The 18,308-nt window shown below is 41.8% G+C and overlaps 2 protein-coding genes across 11 annotated transcripts in view; one reads left to right on the top strand and one right to left on the bottom strand.

Moving 5' to 3' along the window:
- Positions 1 to 850: 850 nt before the first annotated feature.
- Positions 851 to 7,559, bottom strand: dkk3b (dickkopf WNT signaling pathway inhibitor 3b). Its single transcript, XM_076042582.1, has 7 exons — positions 7,003 to 7,559; positions 6,359 to 6,478; positions 6,034 to 6,114; positions 3,242 to 3,334; positions 2,210 to 2,354; positions 1,801 to 1,951; positions 851 to 1,671 (listed from the first exon to the last, which is right to left on the bottom strand). Exons 1-7 carry the CDS (start codon positions 7,198 to 7,200, stop codon positions 1,641 to 1,643), a joined length of 819 nt encoding a protein of 272 aa, XP_075898697.1. The 5' UTR covers positions 7,201 to 7,559; the 3' UTR covers positions 851 to 1,640.
- Positions 7,560 to 9,053: 1,494 nt separating this feature from the next.
- Positions 9,054 to 18,308, top strand: part of mical2b (microtubule associated monooxygenase, calponin and LIM domain containing 2b) — a 48,736-nt gene continuing 39,481 nt past the window's right edge. For 8 of the 10 annotated variants that reach the window (XM_076042901.1, XM_076042899.1, XM_076042898.1 and 5 more), the window contains exon 1: positions 9,054 to 9,343. The gene's annotated coding sequence lies outside the window, so the exon portion shown is untranslated. The remainder of the gene's footprint in view (positions 9,344 to 18,308) is intronic. The other 2 variants (XM_076042894.1, XM_076042892.1) reach the window with 2 other exon arrangements.

The following is an 18,308-nucleotide window of genomic DNA, read 5'->3' as shown; positions in this document are numbered from 1 at the left end:
ACATGATTTGGGATGCTGTCATGCGAAAGTGAAAGGCCTTTTGTCAAATGATCCTCTCGCCATGGGGTGGTCACGGACACCATTGACCACGAAACCTCAATAAAATGATCAGCTTTTCTCATTTGTGAGGAGCTATGGAGACACATTTTCCTTAGAAACACTGTCAAAGTGAATATTGTGTAAAGAGCAACTTTAATTGTGTTTGTATATGTGTGTTATTGAAGTCAGTGTTTACAATGCCACTGAACACAGCAATTAAAACCTCCACCATGACGAAAAAAGCACCCCCCCGCCCCCCCCCCCCCAAAAAAAAGCATTGCATAACTTGCATTCAACGTTAAACATGTCTGCTTCAATAAATGCTCCAAATGTGACTATTCTTTTTTGTTTAAATTAGGCCAAGTATCATCCAGTGCTGGGTTAAACTATAGTTTGGCAGTCCCTCTTACAGCTTCACTTTTCTTGCTTGCTGTAATTTTTTTGTACGTGTGAGGGCACTAATACATCTTCATGGTCACTGGCAATTTCAGAGAGGAATCACTCGGCCACCTTATTTCTATAAATGGTGAAAATATATAGATAACAGAAATCTATGGGGAGGGTGTGGGTGGAACATCAGATACTCCTCCCCTGGGTCAAGTTGCACCTGCTGTGGAAAACCAGAGAAATGAAAACCAGATTAACCAGATTATCCTGTTTCCAGTCCAGAGGGCTAACAATTGCTGATGAACCTCCTTTGTTCTCCCTCTAAACACAAATGTAATAGCAGCACGTTCAATGTTGGAACTAGTCAGTTTGCACAAATGTCTTAATCCTTGATTTGGACAGAAAGCTTTACTGAAACACTGGATTTTCAATAACTGCTATTGCTAAATTAGTGGCTTCGGGCAACGTCTCACACATTTTCATTCACTGCACCACTGACGTCCATGGTTTGCAAAATTGCCATGAACACAAGGAAGTTAATTGATCTAATAAAAACAAAGAACGTTGTAGAGCATAGCAGTCTGAACATATGAAAACGTCATGTTTGTAGCAAGGTGAAGGCTGTATTGCTTTTGCAGCGTTGAGCCTGTGAGTCTGCGCCCAGGGCAAAGGAAGTTACAGACAACTCAATCGCTCTACACGCTTGCGGATCTGCCACAGCAGAAGTGTAGCAAAAGTCACGTGTGTAAAGACAAAGAATTGAGGACTCGCACCGGAGTTGTGAGGGGCGACAGACATTAAGCCATTTATTTGTATTTCACACATGCAGATTTGAATACGCACACACAGATCTTGATTACATGCACAAATGTGAATAGGCACACACAAATTTGAGATAAGCGTTTGCAATGGTTTTGCTACAATAATACCCCCATAGGTGCGCCCCCTGTTGGTCACGGCTATACCCTGCCATATTGTGCATGACAAAAAGTACAAAATGAACGAATGAATGTGAAAATGTCACATTTGTCATTTTACTGGGTAAAAATCTACACTAAAAAAAACAAAAAAACAAAACCGGCTGTATTTGCTTCCAATATACAGTATGTGTTGATAGTGGAGCATAAATAACACAGTGCAAGTCGTTTCCCAGATATACATCCTGTTGCAGAACGTTTTTAAAGATCCTGGGCGTAGTTTGGGTTCCCTGCGTTTCAGTGTTGCACTCCACAAACAGAGCCACGCCTGTGTGCAAAATGTGAGAAAAAAAAAATCAGAAATCACAACTAAGTTAGAATTTACCAGGTGTTTTTTTAAACACAATTTTCCAAGATACAGTACTTTAGAAGCGAGAATAAAGACATTTATTTTCACCCATGAGGTTGACACAGTAGGCCCTCGGCACAGGGACAGTGGTCCTGGGGACCGTCCTGATCCCAGGCCAGCATGTCCATCAGCAGATTGGGGTGGTTCCTGCAGGACTCCCCCTTCCCAGGTCTGGGGTTACACACTGGGAACAGCAGCTCTGAGAAAAAATAAGCCACAAGATTAAAATTGCTCTTATCACAACCTGATGGCACATTAGTTGTTTGTTTGTTGTTGTTTTTTCTACGACAGGCATTGAAAATGGATGAATGTATTAAGAAGAGGCTGTATTGACAAAATTTATAAAAAACAAAGGGCCTTGTTTATTTCCTCCTGAGTCGCCTCTTTTCTAACTCGTGCAGGGGAGTGGGGTTAAAGAAAGTCTGGTTTTCTGAACCAACGTCACTGCTTGACTCACCTGGTTGGAAGGCACAGCAGAGGTCAGACCTGCAGTCACTCTGACCTTGGCAGATGGTTCCCTCGGTTCCGCTGGTGGCATTGACTGTGCACTGGCCCCACACACAGGTCTGATCCGAACAGCACTCTTCATCTTTGCTGCAGGGCTGAGCATATCGGGAGGTTCATGCACACATGCAAATATGTATGTAAAGCAGACGTGGTGTGTTACTTCAGTCATGGATGATATTTTTTTTCTCCCAGGTGAAAAGAAGTCGTGCTTTTGTTTGGTGCTATGACAGACTTGAGAGAAATTAAGGGTTTGCAGGACAGTCCCCAACTTCATTAGACCACATTGTCTGTCTGCAGAATGATGCACATGTTTTGTGGCAACACTTCTAGTACTAATAAACTCAGCAAATGACTCACGCTGTGATCATCTGCACACAAAACAAACTGTCTGAGGTATTTAGAGAAAGACTAACCCAAAAATACAAGACTGAATGTTGATAGGGAGAGCTTTTAAAGCAGTGCAATATGGTTTTCAACCTTAAAATGCTATAAATGTGGATTCAAATGTTGACAATTCATTGCAACAAGGGGACTTATGTTTCTGGCATGGTATTACTGATAGACCTGGTATAGAAAAAATATACCTTTGGATAAATGACTTATGCCAACATGAGCGCCTCTTGCCTTCCTTATATGACTCCAGTTCACATGTGTCTGTATGTTTATAGTGACGAGGCACCAAAGAGACCAAAGAAGGCAGGGGAGGAGAGGGAGAGGAAGAAAAACTACTCTCGCAATGGACTTCAGGAGCTTGTTACAAGTCACTCTGCAGGCAACTAAGGACAGGACTAACTGACCCGTTGTGTCAGTGGTAGGTGTCCTATCTTTCATTAACACAAGTCAATAATGATTCTGTAACTATAACTAAGGTACAAAAAGCTACCCTATGTTTATTACCATGTTGCTTTACAAACACTACACAGCAACAGACTCATTTCAGATTGTTATTATTATCATTCTACAATTGTTCACATTGACTCACCATATCTGTTGGAATGCAGGGGAGGCACTTGGAGTTCTCAATTTCGTATAGGCAGTACTTTAGGTCACCACAGTCTTCATCCACCATGCATTCCTTTGTTCATAGTTACAGAGTTAGTCCATGACATGTGAAATTCCACAATATTAATATTCGCTTGATTTCCTACACATAAAACAGTTTTAAGAATATGCATAGAGCAAAAATCCACAGAAGGAATTTCATGTGTTCAGATATTTTCATTCAAAATAAGAAATTTCTAACGAGTTAGTCACAGGGAGTTTGTGGTTTCTTCCTTTCTGGAAAAAGCTAAAATACCATGATGAAGTGAATAATAAGACTGAAGTAAGACTAATAAAACTGGCTGAAACTAATGATTATTTTGTTGAATCTTGAGATTCTCAGAGATAAAGTATTCATTATACACAATGAACAATGACGGTATGATAATGAATGCAGAACCTTTAGACTTTCATGTTATAATAAGAAAGGGATAATTTCACATTTCAAAGTTAGAGTCTTTTGTCAACTGGGACAAGAAATTGTGTCAGAGTAAAAAACTACACTGGCCATGCAGTGATTTCAATACTTTGTCCTTATCTTGTGTGTGCTGCCTCTGAGAGTTCCTGTCTCTGAATCAATGTATCAGTCAGAGACAGTATCATGAGGCAATTTGCACACAAGTCAGCAGTAGTTCTCAGCATGGGCAAAGTGGGCATTTTTGGTGGGGCAAAAAACAATAATAATAACTTAATCATCCCTTCAAGATGTTCACACTTTTTTAAATAAGTTAAATAGCACAGTGTACTGTTGTGTTAAGTACACACAAACAATATGGTCTGTATGGCTTTCTTAAGTAGGATAACCCAATAGGTCCTGCTTGACAGTCTCTGTTTATCTACAATTAGATAGCGGGCAAACCATGCTCATACAGAAGAGACATTTCTGATTAACATCTCACTGCTGGGGAATGGAAAGGTAACAAGGTCAGATTAGTTGAAGCGATATGTGTGCCCGGAAGTCACAAAAAAACACCTTTTTGTGTTGACTGCACGTTTGACACATTTAAATGAGCTATTTCAAAATTTTCACAGCTGGATGTATAGTAATGGTGAATAATGTTAAAATCCATCAAAGTGTTCTACATAAAACCGTGGGCTGAGAGGTCAACATTTCACATCAACAGAACACTTTCCTACTGTTGGAGTAGAGCCTGTGGTCTATTATGACGGTATGTATGTCCATAGATGTATAGATGTAGACTAGCAGGATGTTGTCTTTAGCACTGAGTAGTGCTCATTTGCTGCTATTTGCTGTGCTTACAGCCTAAAGGGAAGAACCAAATAGGGACTGGAGAACAACACATGCCAGTTTATCACGTCAATCTATCCTTCATGGCTGTAATTACGCCTCCTGTTCTGCACATAGCAAAACTTCTTGCTGTCTGGTAAACTAAATTTTGCATGTAGCTTTAAAGCAACCTTAAAGATTCTCTGTAGATAACCGCAAACTAGACATAAATTGGCAAGGTAAGCCTCTGAGTATGAGTATTAAAATAATCCAATATGATACAAACCACAAAGAGACCAACTTTTACTTTGAATATATGTTACCGATAACACATTGTCTTCCAGGGGTCAAAATTCAAGACTGCAGAGAATAAGACTCAGAGTTATTGTTTTCAGTCCGAGAATTGACATTCACGTGTGCTTGTCCAAGTCCAATTAGAAAGAGCTGTCGAACAGAGTAAAGAAGGAACACATCCATAAATATTTAGACTCTAATTAACTAACTAGGGAGAAAAATATTAAGCTGAATTATTAAAAGGTAAATAACATAAACCCTATTTTCATAAAGAATACTTTCAACATGAAAGTATAACAGCCTTATTCTAAAAATTATTATTATTCTTATTATTCTTATTAGTATTATCAGTCGTAAAAGTAGTAGTAGCAGAAATCGTACTAGTAGGTGCAGTGTATACCAGCCAACTGTTTACAATTTAAAACCTTTTAGCGGAAGAGACCATGTGTTTCCCTGACATTTTTGTTTTCCAGAACCAGCCTCAATTAAGTTAACCACTTTCTGAAAGGCTGCCAGGAAAGCAAAAGATCAAAACCACCGTTGTAAAGCAAAATGGCCATACAGGCAGCAGGCAGCAGTAATGACCTCAGCCCGCACCGGCCTTCTGTTGGCTGGAGCTACGTAAAGTACACAGCCAGTCAGTTGTCTGCTGGGTGATCTCACTGGTAATAAAACAAGCTGGGACAGCACGGCCACAGTTTAGAAAAGTGGTATTTTTTTCTCTTCAACACTACTGTTTTTGGACGAAAACTGCGGAAAAATATTGAGGTCGGCACACGACATGAAAAGCTCACAAAGAGCTGCGGTGAAGCATTTTTCAATTAAAACTTGCATATGACTGATGCTCACAGGAATGTACTGTATCAACACATGAGAAACACTTTTATCAAGGGGCTGCGTGCAAAGCTTTGCATCATCACGCCGAAATGAAACAAGTTAGATGTGAAAGTGGGGCAGCTTTGTGACTTTGCCTGAAGATCAAACACACGTTCCTGTGATTCTGAAACAACACAGCTGTCAGCTGGACACGCAGACCCAACATAATGCTCTACTTTGCTCCAAAAGTCCACTCAGGGAGAAATCTATCATTGCCTTTAATCATGCGATGCTTGTAAAAGCGTCAGAATTTGACCTGAAACCTGCCACCCTCCCGCAACGTGTAGTTTCAGCTCACTCCGAGTGTTGTTCACAGGGAACGGCACAAGACTCACATGATCCACGCTGTTCCACTGGCCCGACACCTCCGTGTGAGTGTGGGAAAGATGACTCTCCCTTGTTTTGTTGTTCCCTTCCTATGATTACCAAGAATGGCAAGAAATTGTTGTGAGCGAGCAGAGTGCTGAGAAAAAAAAATACTTGTCTGGAGAAGAAAGACATCATTAGCTTTAAAACAAAGTCTTTTGGTCGGACGGCAACAGATTCCTAATAAATACATTTTCCCCATAAATTAACAACAACAGCAAGCTTATTAAAAACTGCAAGAATTTGTCAAGGAGTTCCATATATTCACCAACAATGCAATACGTTTGCTCCTACCTTATCAGCTCTATCCAGGACCTGAACAGCTCTGTCCCCATACTGTGCCGTCTTTACAGTCTCATTGTGTCCATAAGGACGGAGATCCAGAGGAGAGGATTTTGCGCTCTCGGTGGTTATCTGTAGGGTTGAATGTTAAATGAGGAATATAGTGAAACCAACAAGTAGCAGTGCCATAAAGTTCATGCTCCACGTTTTCATCCTGGTGGAAGAGGATTTTGGCGGTTGCACTGCACTCACTAATTAAAGACACAAGGCCATTTAACTGTTTGATTTCTTTGTTGTGGCCAACCAAGAGACATCAAGCTCAACGTACTGCATATCCACTGCCAGTGCAGTGTGATGGGGCCAAAAGACCACAAAAGGAGAGTAGCCTAAATATCCATACAATTCCTAATGTGCTTACTCAAAATCTGGACCATGAATAAACGGGGCCATCCAGACACAATGCAAGTCAGAGAGAGACGTGGAAAGTATTTGTTACACATGAGACAAACACAATGAACTGTGATGTGAGCCACACTGACACTGATGACATTTTATCCCAATAAGTTAGATGCGCAATGTAGCCAAAAAAGACAGTGAAAACCTGCTGGAGCTCTCGACTAGAAAGGAGAGCGGGATGAATAAAAGTCGACGCAGACCTGATCCACAGCCTCCTCCAGTATGTGCTGGGTGTCCTCCATCAGCTCCTCCACTTCTCGGAACATGTCGTTCAGACTGAGCGGACCTCTCTCCAGGGCGTCCCGCAGGACCAGCGGCTCGCCGGTCGCCAGCAGAAGACATGATCCCAAACACACGGACAGCAGGAGAAGCCGTGGCAGCGGCGGCGGCGGCAGCATGATGATCCCGGACTGTTTTTTCCCCCCCTACAGCCTCCTTCGCAAGCCTCCTCCAGGTCTCACTCAGGCTGTCTGAAGCGCCGTGACGCACCGAGGACGCACGGCCGCGAACAGCTGGATCCGTTTTTTATTTGGAAAGTCTGAGGAGTGGCGGTTTGTAAAAGTGGGAGCGGGTCGGGTTTAACGGCGTGGGGGGGTCGGGGGGGGAGGAGGTTCGCCTTGCAGTTAACAGAGAAGCTGATGCTCGCGGTTCTGAAAAGGTGATCTGCGGATGTTGTAAAAGAACAAAAGGCGCTGGGGACCTTGGCCAGATGTTTTACTGTAATAGTATAGTAGGCTACTGGCGTCCTGGGACAGTGCTCGGCCAACAATAACATTTCTTTTCCCGTTATAATTTGAGAGCATGGGCACGTTTCAAAGTACAAACCTTAGAAATGAACTAGTCTTAATAGATTTATCAGCATGAAGTGAAATTGACGTGTACTTAACTTGGGTCATGTAATAGCTCTGTTCAGGGTCGATACATGTTGCTGGAGATGAGAAGACGTAATTACTGAATAATAAAAACAATTTCTGACACATGGCGTTTGTAAATCATTTCAAAGAAAATTAGCCAAGTTAAAAATGGATGTCCCACTTCACTGAGCCTATAAGATCTATGAATGGCTAAGATTCCTAGTCTAAAATCTTGCTTGCCCATCCATCTTAAAAATCTCAAGTCTTAACCATTCTTACTTACTGTTTCCTATTTTAGTCGTGTCACCCACCACATGAATAAGAATCCCTGAGCTGTTACTGTAATAATCAGATGGTGTGTCCAATAATGCAATTTTTGTAAACATATTTCCTTAATAAACACTTTGAATGAGGTCCTATAATAAGATACATATATCTTTGTGAACACAAAAATGTTATTTGTACACTTGGATACTTTTGTATTTAATGAAATGAAACTAGATGTCAATTGCTAAATTTCGCACTTGATATGTTGCTTGATTTTGATTTATAAGGCACATGCAGTTCCTCTGATTATGTCATTGCGTGACCTCGCCACCAGATGGCAGAGCAGGAAGAGAATAGTGAGCGTTAGATGCTTGAGGAGAATATCTCGTATTCCGTTGGACTCCATTTGTCTGCAAAGGTTTGTTTTTTTCCACCTCCAAATAATCAAAAACACTACAATGAGTTATGAAAATAAAGCTGCAAACTCATCTGAAAACGTAACAACGCCACAACTAAACGTTGCTCACCTTGTGGAGGAGCCATTTAGGATGAGCTGTTTGAGAGGAAACGTTTTCCATTGTTTTTGGATTAACGTATGCCAACAAACATTAAGTGAGATGTCACTGGAAAAAAACAAAAAATACCAACAAACAAACAAAACAAAAAAAAACACCCGAAACACCAGGGCCTGGGGGATTCTATGCAAAAGGTCTTGCTTCGCAACAGTGCTCAAGACGGCTAACTGGGAGAAAGATCATTTAAAACGAAGTCAGAAACAACAATTTAACTATAAAGAGTTCACAATTAAAAGTTAAAAACGCTTGACGATTCTCGTTTACAACGACATCAATTTAGCCAAATTATCTGGCAAAGGGACAAGGCGCTTTCAAAATAAAGCTAGCAAACTTTCAACATCGCTGCCTGGCCGACCTATAAAACCGCCTGTACACATTTATAGAGTATGTGAAAATAGCAAGGAGTTCGTTCATTCGAAGGGACGTTCTTTTCAGTAGGCAGAAAACGAGAAGAGAGTTTTACTCTAGGAGCACAGGAAAAGCGGAAGTCAGCTCTAGCAAGTGGTAGCAGAATTTGTCGCTCGGCTACAGACACACACACACACACACACACACACACACCGGGTCGGCGGAGCAACTCAGCGGCGGCGGCGGTTATCAAGTGAAGGAGGAGCTGCTGGTGCTGTAGGGACCTGCAGCGTCGATACCATCGGTACTGTTGGGGACATACAGCGGACAACTCCCCGAACCTGTCCAGCGGGGCGGCGTCTTTATTTCCCACCGAGGCTCCGGTGTGAGTAAGTAGCTGACAGCCGCACTTTACCCCGAGGAGCACCGGGGCTGGAGCACGACTCTGCGACTGTGCATGTTATTTTGAAAATGCTTCACCTCTGACATACGGCGAGGTACATTCACCTTGTATTCCTATGTGTTTGTGTGTTCTCGTGTGTGTTTGTGGGCAAATTATTGCGGGGTACGCCGTTCAATAATTTACCTGCGCGTGTAACTTTAACAGACTGCAGAAGTGCGACAGGTGACGTGTGGACAAGCTAATTGAATTGCTGTTGAGTTAATTGTTGCCGCTAAATTGTCCAAATTGTCGTTTGATTTGCCTTTTTTTTTTTTGATGCTGTAAACGCAAATTTCCCAGGTGAGGCACGGAAAGGATGAGCTTATCTTATTTCGACCTCATGACGAGTTTTGCCAGATCACATGGGAGTACACTATTTGTTTTGAGAGAGAGGACTAAATGTTATTTGAGCTGCACGTTGCTTTTTTTTTTTTTTTTTTTTTTTATCTGAAACTGAAAAGGACAATGGGAAATTGAGTCGTAAGTGTTGTCGAGAGTCCTTTTTTTTTTTTTTTTTTGCGTCTTTTCCCATGTCATCAAATACAGACACATTTAAGTGAGCTTGACTCAGAAAACAGCCCTCAGAGAAGAAAAAAAAAGAATGAAGAAGCTGCAGATCTGCTTCCATTGTATCTTTGCGGCGTTGGTGCTGCTGTAGCTGCAGGAATGATTGTTCCTGAAGTAGAGGAAAGTCCATCCTTTCTTTCACAGTGTCCTCTCTTAAGAAAGCCCGAAACTGCTGAAAATAAGGAACTGAAGTGGTGGAGCTGTGTCTCCCACTGGGCTACCTGTGGATTTTCAATGGTGATACATTTACTCCACCCCCCCCTTCCTCCCCCATCCCATCCTCTCTCCCCACCTCTCATCTAGTTCCATCTTCCCTTCCTTATCTCCCCGTCGACTCCTGCAATGCAGCAGGTGGCCTCATGTCCTCCGAGACCTGGAATCCAGTCAGGCGAGACGGTTCTCGTCTCAAAGGCTGCTGTAGCCGTGCGTGTGTCTGACGTGCAGGATACGCTTTCACTAGGCGTGCACTTGGGTAACTCTACGATGGGTCACTCCATCGCTCCTCGCTAGAAATAATCTATCTATACTTAATGAAAGCTTCCCCGCGCCCCCCTCCACCACTCCTTTGTCCGAGGTTAGTGGCACAGGTCAGGCGATTAGCGCGCGTGTGTGTGTGTTTCTGCATTTCCATTCACGTGCATGGATTAACGACCTCAACCGTTGCCGAAAGTGGCTCACAGTCGCTGAATGTGAGCGTTGCTGAGAAGTAGCTCGGTCAGCATAAAGGGCTAACGGGTCCGAGGTCAAGCGGTTGGACTAATTCACAGTTGCAGAAAAAGGCTTGTTTTGCCTTGCAGCTGCATGCACAGGCACTCCTAACTGTGAGTGTGATCAGTTCTGAGCAAAAGCGTTAAAGAGTTAAACAGATCAGGTTTATGTATGGATTTGTTCAGCACAGGAAAACAAAAAAACATCAGAAGAACAGATTATTGGACCTAATACTTCAAAACATTTTGATCATTTTGATCTGATCAGGGCAGTCACACCTATAATCTCTGGAGCAAATAAAGCAGCTGACAAAAGTGGGTGGTTCTAGTTTGGAAATCAAAGGTTTATTTGTGCTGCATTGTGCTGCATTGCATTTTATTGCATTTTCATTGACTAGTCTATAGTTTTTTTTGGCTTTTCTCACACCTACGACCTGTCCAGAATCCCATGTAATATGCAAGTTACAGCAATAGATTGTCTGAAAGTCAGCAGTAAATAGCAAAACGCATGCTTCTTTCAGGTAGTACTATGTTGCTTGAAGTTGAAGACTCAATGCTCTCTTATAAAGAAAGTGTATAATGTATAGTTTATGAATATATATTATAATGACTGTCTTTATTTAAATGCCACATGTTATACCCTACTTGTATTTATTTTTTAATTTCAGGCTCAGGTAGAGCAGCCGAGCATGATTGATTTACCATAAAGACAATGGATATTTAGAAAATAGCGTAGTTAACCTTTGTTTACAACCTCCCATCAAACTCTTGGTTTCAGCCTTCTGTTAAAACTTGGCCTTTTGTGCTTTGGTGGTCACCAGTGGGTGGAACAAACACTTGGCTGCGGGTACTGTCACTTTCCCAGGTGAGGTTTTCCAGAACTGTGAACGCTTGAAAAGTGGAGCAACCAAAAGCAAAGACCAAATAAAATCTAAACAAAGACAGATTAGATTCTAACTCTCAATGTTGGAAAAAGACATTTTTAGATTTACAGAATGTAATAAATTTACTTGATCATCGTTATTTGAACAGTAATCAACATACATATGAAAACCATATAAGAGAAAAACATGTAAATTAACCCACTTATTTAATCTTATCGGTCCAGTTTACATTGCAACTGATTGTGAGGTTGCCCTGCAGTTGATGCCAGAGTGGCGCCACCGTTTGTCTCCCACCGCCTAGATTAAAAAGTTAGCGACCTTGATAAGGCGGCCGGGTTGGTTTTTGCAAATTATACCAGTTGGATGTGAGATTTTTCTCCCCCTTTGATCTGCTCTTTCGACCACCAAGAAGCCAACAGTTTAGATGTTAATCTCAAGCCGTGTCATGGGGCAGCTCCCTTTTCACATGTAGCAGCATGACGCCAGCGGGGTAAAAAAGAAAAATAGCCCTCGCACAAGCTGTCACTTCCTGGAATGACTGGTTGACTTATAAGGGGCTGCCACTGCACGTATCAGCCCGGCAGAGACGCAGCAGGACGAAAATACACCAGGGATCCGAGTGCCACTGGCTGACCAGATGGGCCAGTGTTAGATGAGAACAGCTAACTTGAGCTCCAGTATGTCCCAGGAATTTTCAACTGGAGGGTTGAGCTTAGAAATGCTACGTGCGTTCATTTAATTGATATGAATGGCGTTTGTTTTTGTGAAAGTGAAAATCCCCTTGTTGGAACTTGGCGCGGAAAGAAATTTGGATTCACTTTCAGTCTGACTCGTATGTATTTACATTAATGCTTGGAACACTCAACAGTTTTAGATGTATTGTTTAATTTAAACTCAAACTGTAGAATAAACAAGTCCTAGATGTGAAACTTCACTTTTTAAAAAAAAGAAAAAAAAAGCATTTCTTTGGTATTTGTCTGGAACACAACTGCAATGTTCCCGTCATGTTTCAAAGCCTGTTACTGACATTGGAGAGTGGGTTTGAAGGCAACGTTTATATCGGCGAACAAAATAGTTCTTCAACCACCACCTTTAGGATCAAATGAACAGTCTTCAACCTATGTACACTGCATGACACCATCTGATTGGGACATATATATAAATAAATATTTTTAATGAATGATACTCAATGCCCAGGCATTCCAGGGTCTGTCTAAGACCACCCCTTTGAGGCCCTGTTGGTTGGGGTTGCCATGAGTTGTGGCCCAGGTATGTCACAATCTTCCACTGTGGAGTGTAAGACACTGCATCCTGTTGGAATGGTGTGTATCTCTCTGTGGCTCTTGTCCTTGCTCGCCTGGCACACTCCTCTTTATTGTGCTCGCCAAACAGGGGAGTCGGAGACCATAGTGCGTGTATTTCTGTATCTGACATTCTGGCAGCCTTTGATCAACACCACGACATTTCTGTTTGCGTGTTGGGAGAAGGAATTGTTTTCTTCCACTTTATTAAAATGTTCTCCCTTCAGATTAACTGAAGTACAATTGTTTGCCGTAGCTTCGTGTTGTTGGTACTTCTTGGAAGAACCAAACTTAAATTCTGAAATCCTCTCGGTCGTTCTCATCAGTGTACGTCAGCAACGCAAGGCTTATCAGACCTTGCTCCAAGTTCCATTGCATAGAGTTGCATCTTAAGTGTAATCTAGAGCAGCATTATGTCTAGACAGACACTGCATGGCTGCAGCACAACCACACAGGACTCCTGCTGGTCGTCAGTCTTTTTTTTTCTTCTTTTTTTTTATAAATCATCATCAAACACAAGCAGCAACATATTATTATTATTATTTTTTTTTTTTACGATCGTTGAGTGTGTCGTCCACAACTGCTTTAACCTAAATATAATTTAATTAATGTGCAGTGTCAAGTGTGCACTGTTAGAGGCATGCACTGTAACGTCACAACAGCTAGCCAGTCGAAGGCCTAATCCAACCCCAAACCTGTGTGTGGTGTTAATACTCTAAGGGATTAAGGGTTTGATTTCAGAGCTCGCGCGGGCCATTTAAAGCCAGCGGGGAGCAAACATATGGTGTGCATTATTAAAGCTGCGCTACCAGCTACTGTGCTGTAAGAAGCGACGAGGAGCAAGGCCAGACTTTCATTCGACCAGAGTTTTTCATTGAGGCAGAAACGCGACCAGCTCACTTCTAGTGAAAATGGTGGAGGAGGAGATGGAATATATATATATATATATATATATATATATTTTTTAAAGTAATCAAAGAGAAAAGTATAACAACCGTTCTTGACAGCGAATAAACGTTAACAAACGAAAGCAAACGTAATTCTCGGAAAATCTCGCCCCCCCCCGAAATTTTACAAGAATTACGGCTTATGCGCTTCGCACCATTCAATGGAAACACCTGCATCTTGCAATTTAACTTTACACATATCACTTTTATTTTGTGGAAAACTGTAATGGAAAGGCAGCTATAGTCTAGAAAGTGAACTTGGTGCTCTCGTTTCATTTCTTCAGTTTGGCAGCTCACCACCAATTACAAAGACAGGAAAGTGGTCAGCGATATTGTGCCGTTGAGCCGTCCTTTCCTCGAAGCCTCAGTCCATCGCTTTTCTGCCTGCAATGTTCAAGGCTGCTATTGTCAGCTTGTACGTATGTGAAATGAAGGGACTGTTGGTTTGGAGCGAATGTTTTTTTTCCTTCAGCAAAACATTTGTTCATCTAGCTCATCCCTTGTGACACATGAACCAGGACGGCGTTGTGATTTTGTCCCGCAGTGTGAATTTCTAATGACGTTGTTGCTGTATTGTCGGAGGAAAGATGAGATGAGAGATGAGATAATCTTTATTATTCTCTTCGGGAGTTTCCCACCAGGAACCTAAAGTGCCGGCAGCGAGTGAGCATCACAGTGGAAGAAGTGTCACGCCACTGATGTCGGCAAAGACAGTTGGGTGGAACGGTTCCTTTTCGAGTCATACTAGTCAGTTTTATCGCACTTGATCAGGTGTTGATCAACTTGTCACAACCTTTGCCCCCGCTGATTCAATTTAGCACTGCACCTTATTTGGAAAACCATGTTTTGGAAAACCATGTTTTGCAAAACCATGTTTTGCAAATAAGGCGTTAATAATTACTCCTCTCGTGAAATGTGCTCAAGAGGGTTGGTGGAGTCAAAACACCCTTTGTGACATTAAAAATGGATGGGTTGTTTTAGCGCATCATTTGTGAAAAGCAGGAATAAAGGATGGACTTTCCTCTTTTCTGGGCAATATATTAACAGGCTAGTAGAGACACATTTACTTTTACAAATCGTTCCGTGTACGCTGGAAATGCTGCGGCTCTTTTTTTTTTTTTTTTTATAAATATACGTAAATGATTCTTAGTGAAAATGCAGAGCTAGTTGTATTTTTATACTACTGCTATTTTCATACCTTCTGTTTTATCCATTTGATGCTGATGTATCCCAATAGATGTTAGAGACGTGAACTGGCACTAACTTCTGTTCCTGATGACACATTGTGAAACTGGAAATATAGGGTGCAGCCATGCTTTCCCTTTCGGGGAAATCTAAAATGTTGTAAAACTGTTATTTTGCCGCCATTGTTTCAATTTCAGTTATTTGCAGGAACATTTTTAAACATTGGTCCCTTTTTTTTTTTTTTTTTTTTTTTTTTTATACTAAAAGCGTAGCACAAGAAGTCATTTGATCGGTGGTTTTGGAAGTTGAGGAGAACTAAATCTTTTCAAATGAGCAAGTTTTTGTTTCTGAATTGTCCAGTCGTATATTTTCAACAATGCACCGCAGCATAATTGTTGTCTTGAGAGCCAGTGAGGCCCTGACGAGACCCTCAGTTGCTCATTGCAAAGAGGAACCATGCAGTAAGCGATGAGAAGCGTGTTGTAAAAACTCAGCTGTTCTTCTCTGGCAGAAGTCGTGTGAAACCCCTTGCGTGTTGCTGCGAGAATTTAAAACGTTTCATACGACGCTTTGGAGACAACTGTTAGACATTTCGAAGCGCTTCTGTTTAATAGAAACATAGCATATCCTGTGACCTTTTCGTATTACCACCTTTTCCCACTGAGTTCAGAATGTACTTGCAGGCTTGTTTGCACAAATGTATGCACGCACACGCTTAATCTGCACTGACCCACTTCGGCATCCTGTGGTCTCACGCCTTGGGAATAACAAATATGTGGCCGATGCCCCTCCGCTCACGTTATCAGTGGGTGAAGCTGGGGTGTGTGCGCCAGTCCGATGCAGCTCAAAGATACTCCGATAGGCTTCCTCTGCGAAAAGGCCGGCGGCGTGAGCGGTTGGTCATTCTCATTTAGTCACGTTTTTTCAAAAAGTGGGGAAGGAAATTTTGCATTTCTACAAGAAGAAAGTCATTTCTGGCTCCTCTACAAATTGCTAGATGACGTCATTGTCTAAAATGCATAATGCGTAATTGTAAGAATGGGTTAATGTCATTAGGTTTGCTGCTCAGGACCAATTGAATACTTATTCACTTCTATTTAAGTTGCTTTTGGGCAGATTGCAGTGTTTTACATTGCATACATATTTTACAGCGTGAAGACGTTTGACGGGTTAATCCGAACTAAAAAAAATAGTTTGTACTATTATATTATGCTTGACGGTTTCTGCTTCAACCCTTCAGAAGCAGGCATTGGGCCCGCGCTTCAGCACTCTGACATTCCAGCTGTTCACATTTCCTGTTTTCAAAAGTGCTGCTGCTGGAGCTAATCAGCGTCACGTTCAAGGAACGCCACATACTCGCCGCCCAGTCTTCACTCTCCCGCTAGTTACAAGTTTTCGGGGTCTAAGCTGACCCAGCCGTCTCCACGTCGTCGGGGCCCCTCTCGTCACACTAATCTGAATTATCTTGCCTGTGCTGCTTTTTAGTTTTTTTTTTCTTATCCTCCTCCGTCTTGGCCAAGTCTGTCCGGTCATGACTGGGTTGACTTTGATCCTCTTTCTCTGACGTGCTGCACCCACGCACATAGTCACAACCACCTGTCCATGCAGACCACTGACTTTGCAACCAACTTAAGTAATTATCTAACTTGACGTTACGAGCAGCAGGTCATCCCTAGATATCATATTATTCTCACTGTTTGAGGATCACTAGGATCACTCTTTGTTCTTGTCTTTGCAAAACTCACTGGGATGGAGAAGCAATAAAGCTGTCGGATGGCTTGTTGTCACTGAGCCATTTTTTTTCCTAACCTACATAATGGCAAGGAAGCCTCCTGCAGTTCATTTGGTTTTTCTTTTGGTGTCAAGCTTCCTTTGCAGTGTCACCTCTTTTTTAGAAACAGACAAGCTGTTGAGAAAAAGGAAGCCAGGCATTGGAAGCAGTTTGTCTGCACTGCAGTGTTACAGTGTTGCACAGTCACTACTTGTCAATGGCATTTTCATTATTGCGATAATTCTGTAGTAGTTTCTTTCTTCCCAAAATGTATTTTTATGTAGTTTATTTTTTTTTAGGTTTGGTCTAACTCTAACCCTACATTTAGTTAAGTTAGGCCTACCACTGTACATTCTTGATGTGCAACAAACTGTACAGGGATTAGGCCACACACGCTTGGGCTATCCTGGGCAGTCTGGACAGTGTGATTGTGGGACTGTCAACTGTTTCAGGCACACTAGAAATCTGGATGGCTTTGGCGCGCGGGACTCCATAGTTGACCTTTTCAGTCGCAATTTGTTCCTTCTTGATATTTGAGGCGTTGAAGATTGCAGTTACAGTAATTGCGCAAGTTGCGTGTTGTATGGGTCAGTGGCGCGACAGCATTTATTTGTGTTATAGGCAAAAGTGCAATGACAAGGAGGTAACTTGTTTCAGAGATGATCCTCTCTGTATGAAGGGAGTGTGTCTGGGACGTTTCCCCATCGAGATCATTCGTTTCTTCTTCGATTGTGTTAAAAGTGGGTCTTTGCAAAAAGTGTGCCACTTTTCTTTTTAAAAAGAAAAGAGACAGCGCTGCACAGTGGGTTAAATTACAGTATCTTTTGTCTTCATTGTGTGTGTAGTCCACTAACATATTACCAATGGCTGCCCCAGTTCCCTGCACCGTAGCCAACAGGTAACCTAAATCCGTGATATGTGTCATTAGTATGATGCTTTCCTGTGACACAACTTACCTGAGTTCTTTCTAGTCAGGCGTGACTGCTGTGGTAGTTGCAGGATAGAGATCTCGCTATGAATTGACTGGACTGTTGACTGCCCTCTCACTGAGACCGCACACTGGACAGAGGCCTTGTGTTCTGCAGTGACTTCTTGTCTATTCATGTTTTCTGCGGTTTTCACTGGGACCATTTGCAGTTCTTATTTAAAGGAATAGCCATGTTTCAGTCCTTAATCTAAACTGTCCCCTGAGATCAAACCCTACACCGACCTATCAAAACTACATTATGGAGATTTGTCTTATGTTTTTAGAAAATGAATGGAGTGCAGCACAACAAATTAATTCTGTCAGGAATCAGGAATTATTATTATTTTATTTTTTTTGCAGATTGTAAATAATTTGGTATGTGAGTGCAATGTAGTGGGACCCGAGAACAAATACTTAATGTAAAAATTCAATTTAAAGCATTTTTAATCGCAATTCTATTTAAGCAGTATGCCATCCTAACAGGTTGTTAAATTTGGAAGGTCTTCTTTTAGGTCAGATTACTGACGACATTTGTTCTTGTTTTTACTACTGTTGACAAGACTGATTGATTATGAGGTTTGTGGTACAATGCACCAAACCATAGAGATTCAATTAAATAGAGATTCCATTTAGTCCTCCACTTAACAGTCTGACTTTTACACAACTCGTTTCAAGTCACGTGGCTCAAGCT

Source organism: Nelusetta ayraudi, unplaced genomic scaffold (assembly GCF_046127955.1).
Source record: "Nelusetta ayraudi isolate G7.1 ecotype Tasmania unplaced genomic scaffold, CSIRO-AGI_Nayr_v1 ptg000071l, whole genome shotgun sequence".
NCBI lineage: Eukaryota > Metazoa > Chordata > Actinopteri > Tetraodontiformes > Monacanthidae > Nelusetta > Nelusetta ayraudi.
Note: the sequence above shows the minus strand (reverse complement) of the source record. Positions and strands in the feature narration are given on the sequence as shown.